Source organism: Hevea brasiliensis, chromosome 9 (assembly GCF_030052815.1).
Source record: "Hevea brasiliensis isolate MT/VB/25A 57/8 chromosome 9, ASM3005281v1, whole genome shotgun sequence".
NCBI classification, from domain to species: domain Eukaryota; kingdom Viridiplantae; phylum Streptophyta; class Magnoliopsida; order Malpighiales; family Euphorbiaceae; genus Hevea; species Hevea brasiliensis.
The window spans coordinates 27777345-27783834 of NC_079501.1; the positions used below are offsets into that span (position 1 = coordinate 27777345).

General features: G+C 41.1%; 1 protein-coding gene across 1 annotated transcript; it reads left to right on the forward strand.

Annotated features, from left to right (window-relative positions):
- The first annotated feature begins 619 nt into the window (after positions 1-619).
- LOC110649440 (subtilisin-like protease 4) lies at positions 620-3162 on the forward strand. Its single transcript, XM_021804004.2, has one exon. The coding sequence runs from the start codon at positions 664-666 to the stop codon at positions 3058-3060; it is 2397 nt and encodes a 798-aa protein (XP_021659696.2). The 5' UTR covers positions 620-663; the 3' UTR covers positions 3061-3162.
- Positions 3163-6490: the final 3328 nt, after the last annotated feature.

Below are 6490 nucleotides of genomic sequence, written 5' to 3' on the forward strand. Positions count from 1 at the left end.
CATTATTGACCGCAAAAACTTGTTGGAAAACTGACAAGAAAAGGATCAAAACATGTTTCTGGAAGTATTTTTATGAGCATCTATAGACCTGACATCTCAACCCAAGAAAGTTCAGTTATATGCTTCTCTTGTGAAACTGCCCATTTCACCCGTGAGATACCAAAGCTCATTTCTGGTTTCATTGAGGACTGAATGATCCAAAAGAAAATTACAAAAGCTAAAGTTTCAAAGAGCGCACGACTATGAAATGGTTACTACTTGAAGTTATGGTTATCGACTAAAGTCGCATAAATATTCCTTATCTAGACTCTGTTGCAAAGGCTTTTCCAAGAACATTATAATTATGCAAAAGATGACAATCATAAGTGCGAAGAAGACTCGGAAGGCAATGTATCTTGGGAAGTGAAAGACCAAGTCATAGGAACTCGGGCAAATTTCCAAGCCTTATGTTAGAAATGAATAGTAGAATAGACCTCCCAGGCTCAGCCGAGCTCATATGGACATTTTAATTGAAAAAAAAAATCTGAGCAAAAGCAAATAAATAAACATATCCCTCTTGCCATCTTTTAGTATAAATGGCACACAAAAAATAAAAAGAAAAGGATGGGCCAAACCATAATGCTCCAATGGCAATGCTCAAATCATAATGACAAGAATAAGAATATGCCGGCCCTCTCTCTTAACTCTCTTGCTATATATATAGCTCTCGCCAGCAACTACGAAGACAAAAACAACTTGGCATTTTTACTCTTCTACTTCATGAGGAAGAGTAATTGTTCATTACAAATGGCTGCCACTCCTTTTCTCTTTCTCATTTTCTTGTTCAACTTCTATCTTGAGATTGCTCATGCAGCTGAATACACTGCTGAAATAACTGAAAAGAACTACTTACAAACTTACATTGTCCATGTCAGCAAACCAGAAGGAATAACTTTTTCCCAGACAGATGATCTGGAGAAGTGGCACAAGTCATTTTTACCATTTAGCATAGCAAGCTCTGAGAAGCAGCAGCAACGTATTCTTTACTCGTACCAGAATATAATCAGTGGTTTTGCGGCAAGACTGACACAGGAGGAAGTGAAGGCCATGGAAGAAATTGATGCCTTTGTGTCAGCACGTCCTGAAAGGAAAATACGTTTACTGACAACACACTCTCCCAGCTTCTTGGGTTTGCACCAGCAAATGGGATTCTGGAAAGAATCAAATTTTGGCAAGGGAGTGATCATTGGAGTACTAGATGGCGGCATTTTCCCCAGCCATCCTTCATTCAGTGATAAAGGAATGCCGCCACCGCCAGCCAAATGGAAAGGGAGATGTGACTTTAATGCATCAGAGTGTAACAACAAACTAATTGGTGCAAGGTCTTTCAATCTTGCAGCTAAGGCCATGAAGGCAGTGGCTGATGAACCACCAATTGATGTTGATGGCCATGGGACTCACACAGCAAGCACAGCTGCTGGTGGCTTTGTAGACAATGCTGACACATTAGGAAATGCCAAAGGCACAGCAGTAGGAATGGCACCTTACGCTCATCTAGCGATTTACAAAGTGTGCTTTGGAGACCCTAACGATGATTGTCCCGAAAGTGATATATTAGCTGGGCTCGATACAGCAGTACAGGATGGTGTTGATGTGCTTTCACTCTCCCTTGGTGATGTATCAGTGCCATTTTTTCAAGACAACATAGCAATAGGCTCGTTTGCAGCAGTTCAGAAAGGAATATTTGTAAGCTGTGCAGCTGGAAATTCTGGCCCTTTCAACGCCACATTATCCAATGAAGCCCCTTGGATTCTCACAGTCGGAGCAAGCAACATAGATAGAAGAATTGCTGCCACAGCAAAACTTGGAAATGGCGAAGAATTAGATGGTGAATCTGTTTTCCAACCTAGCAACTTTCCTAAGACACTATTACCCCTTGTTTATGCTGGCATGAATGGAAAACCAAAGTCAGCATTGTGTGGTAAGGGAGCACTGGAAGATATGGATGTGAAAGACAAAGTAGTCTTGTGTGAAAGAGGAGGAGGAATAGCCAGAATTGCTAAAGGAGAGGAAGTGAAAAATGCTGGGGGTGCCGCTATGATTCTGATGAACGATGAGACTAGTGGCTTCAGCACCATAGCTGATCCTCATGTCCTTCCTGCAACACATGTCAGCTTTGCTGCAGGGCTGAAGATCAAAGCATATATAAATTCAACTAAGACACCAACAGCAACAATCTTATTCAAAGGAACTGTCATTGGAGACCCATTGTCTCCAGCTGTTACTTCATTCTCATCGAGAGGCCCCAGCTTGGCAAGTCCAGGCATTCTGAAACCTGATATTATTGGGCCTGGTGTAAGCATTCTAGCCGCGTGGCCTTTCCCCCTTGACAATAATACAGACACAAAATCAACCTTCAACATAATGTCTGGAACTTCAATGGCATGCCCTCATCTTAGTGGTATTGCAGCCTTGCTCAAGAGCTCCCATCCTGATTGGTCACCAGCGGCCATTAAATCTGCCATAATGACTACCGCCGATATCCTAAACATGGAAGGTAAATCCATTGTTGATGAAACGCGCCAACCAGCTGATATCTTCGCCACTGGTGCAGGCCACGTGAATCCATCAAGAGCAAATGACCCAGGTTTAATTTATGACATCCAGCCAGATGATTATGTACCTTACTTGTGTGGCTTGGGCTACAAAGATGAGCAGGTCAGCATAATTGCGCATAGACCAATAAAATGCTCAGAGAAACCGAGCATACCTGAAGGGGAACTGAACTATCCTTCATTTTCAGTCACACTGGGACCTTCACAGACATTCACAAGGACTGTGACAAATGTAGGTTATGCAAATTCAGTTTATGTGCCAATTATTGTTCCCCCGCCAGGAGTTGAGGTGAGCGTCAAGCCCCCTAAACTTTACTTCTCACAGGTGAACCAGAAGGCAACATACTCGGTGGCATTCAGTCCTATTGGGAATGGTGGCAAAACAAGTAAATTTGCTCAAGGATATATATCATGGGTTTCTGCCAAGCACTTTGTCAGGAGTCCAATCTCGGTGAGGTTCGAGTGAAAAAGGATTCACTTGTCCTAGAACTAGTAGGCAAGCAAGCAATGATTTGCATCATCAAATCCTGATGCTAATTTTGATTGCAAACAGCGAAATTTCAGTTCAATAATTTCCTTTGCATTTAAACAAAAAAAAAAAAAAAAAAAAAAGAGAGAATCTGCTTCCTGCTACAATTTGGTGATGCATGATACCAGCCACTTTTCTCGAGGATTTAGACCCATCCGAATCTCTTTTATTTTCCTTCCAACTTCAATAATTCTAATATCCAAATCCAGCCATCTGGGTTTGCTATAAATATATCTAATTTAAATTAAAATTAAAAATTAAAAAGTCTTTAATAAATATTTTTAAAATAATTCTTTTTTAAATTGCAGTTCAAATAACAATAGTAAACAGATTCTAAAAGACTTTAAAATGATGGAATTCTCTATGTAGCCAGGTGCATCCCGCTTTAGCAGGTGCATGCGCAGAAAATAACAGGCATCACCAAACATTATTCACAGAAATAAAATTGTAAAGAAGAATCAATCAATCAACAATCAAAATTAATCATCCTTTGTTAATTCCCATAAATACATCTATTTCTATTTTATTCACAACTCCTAGATCCAACTTAAAGCATCCGAGAAGATCAAGGTAAAAATTTTACATCTTGCTATACCATCCTTAAATCCGTAAAATCTAGGCATTTTATCATCTAAATCTAGCTCAGTACTACCTGATTTCACCCTCCATCAAAAGGGGGAAAATAAAGAAAACTGAAAGCAGGGAGAGAAGGGCAGGTTACCAAATTAATTTCTGTACATAGTCGTAACAAACCTTAGTAAAACCTACTATGCAATTGTGTAACACCCCAAAAATTTTAAATTTATGAGCATTTTTGGTATTTTAATTTTATTTAAATTTTAGAAATTTTTTTGAGATTTTTCGGATTTTAAAAATCGGGTTCGATTTCGGAAAATATAAACTTTGATGATTTTTAAAAATTAATTTAAAGACCACGTGGCAAAACTAAAAATATATTTGGAGTCTACATATTTTTCTGAGTTTTCTGAAATTTTTTTCGGAATTTTTGGACCTCGTTTTCGGTCCCGAGGCAAAGTAAAAATTCAAAATTTTGTATCCTGAATCGAACCGGCCGAATCGAACCGGACCGGTCGAATCGGACCGGTCTTCTTCTATTTTTCTTCTCCCTCCCGCGCGCGTCGACCTTCTCCTCTTCTCTCTCTCTTTTCTCTCTCCTCCCTCCTCCCCTTGCCGCGCCACCGCCTCCCCTGCGTCCTCACCTCGCCGGCGCCCCACCTCGGCCCTCCCCCACGGCCGGCCGCCGCCTGGAACGCCGGAAAACGGCCTTAGAACGGACGCGCAGCGCGCGCACCACTGTTGGACTTCCCGGCCAAAATCCGGCCGATCCGGCCACCAATTGGACCGGGTCTTGTGTCTAAAATCATCTACTCGGCGAGAGCTTTCCATAGACACCAAGAACGCCGAAATCCATCGAGCGGTTTATCCAATTTTTGCTCGGGAAGTTTTTAGCCCATTTCGACTTTTGGGCTAGATTTCTCGAAAACCGTGAATCCCACGAGAAAACCGAGGGTATCAGCACGCTCCACTCGTCGAGAGCTTCGCGGCGACATAAATTTCAAACTTTTCCGACACCGTTTTTCGGTGGGTCCCACGGAACTTCGCAGTGTTTTTCCGAGCATTTAATGAGCTTAGAAAATTCTGAAAAATTTATGTACTAACCCCCGTGTTATGGGCTTCGTAGGTATCCTCGATTCGGAATTCGATTGACTGTGTTCATAAATTCGGTCGAGAAAAGTCTCCGAATTGCACCGAAGTTTTGGCTAGCCCCCATTGTCAGACGTCCCGAGCGCGTTCCCGAAGTCGGAATTGGCAAAGATAAACCCGAACCTCGCTTTTTCGTAATTTTCTAGTGCTTAAATAGGATTAAAAATCCATAAAAATATTCGTGGTAGCTTAGAAAATTATGATTCTTTTTGCAATAGCTTAGTAATATTACTAAGGACCGCGGGGCAAAGTTTTAGAATTTTTAGAGTTTATTTGGGCAGTTTTTGCAAAAATGGTCAATTATAAGGATTAAATTGAAATATTACATACTGTGATGGATGATTGATTTGATGGGCCCGAGGGGTGTGATATGATTGAGCTGTGGATATATGGATTGTAAATATAGAAGTGTGTTTTGAGCCATTTTGCGGGTTGGGTAGGTCCTAGGTATAGGGAGACTCACGGATTTTCTGAACGACTTAGGACGTATTGTTCTTTTTATTTGTTTGTATTGAGTCAAATTTATTAAATGATTGTAATAAAATTGTCAGGTGAGCCGGGACAGCCTTCTTCCTCCGCCCAGCCGCCTCAGTGACCATCGTCAAGTCTGTGAGTAAAATATTAATTTTAATTGTAATTTCGATATTATTATATGTTCAAGCATGCCCATGCATCACTTATATGCATATATTTATGTAGTTAAACTCTAGGCACGATTTATGATGCATTCATAATCATGCGTGCCATGGATGTTGTTGTGGTAATTTGGAGCAGCAGCGTGCGTTGACGCGTGCGTGTGATGTGGTGTGGACTATGGATAGGACGGGTAGACACGGCTTGAGATCTTCACTGACCCTTCGGTAGACACGCTTGAGTTCTTCGGGACCCCGATTTGGTTATTAAGTGAAAGTCCGAAATGAGTTCTTGCACTGTGTTGGATTTAAGAGAGTCAGATAGGTGATCAGCTCCCATATATTATGATTGATGTTACAGGGTGCGTGAGTGCTCCAAATTTACCTTTTTGATATTATGATGTGAAATTGTTGTTGATGTTGCATTTCACTCTACAGGGTGCATTAGTTTTAGATAGTTATAGAGATTATGGTTAAAATTGATATTTTACTCTCTGAGTCGAACGCTCACTCCTGTTCAATATTTTTCCAGGCCACAGGAGGATATTTTTGAGGTTAACCTGCTTCCTTTCCTCGCAGGTTGTTTATCAATATTTGTGTAATTTTATTTACTCCTAGAATTTCCGCATGTGTTAGAAATGTTTATTTGATTTGGGTCTGTAAACTAAATTATTATTGTGGACCTGTAAAATTATTATATGCATGTTTGATGGACTGGATGAGGGAGTTGAGCTCCCATTTATCATTATGATGATATGAGTATGTGGAGGGTGAGCTGAGCTCCCCAATGGATTGTTTATTGTATTTACAGGTCGGGTGAGTTAAAAACTCCCCGTTGGTAGGTCCATTTTATGACCAGACTCTGTCCGGTTGGTTTCTTGAAATTGGGCCCAAATGGGCCTTAGAGTTGGGTAAATGAATAGTTAAGGCTTACTATGGGCCTCGGGGGCTTTAGGCTGGCCCAGGTCCTAGTGCCGGTCCGGCCCATAGGTTGGGTCGTGACAAATTGG

What these genes read in the sequence shown, in the direction of transcription:
- LOC110649440 (XM_021804004.2), top strand. Translation starts at nt 664, where the DNA reads ATGCCGGCCCTCTCTCTTAACTCTCTTGCTATATATATAGCTCTCGCC.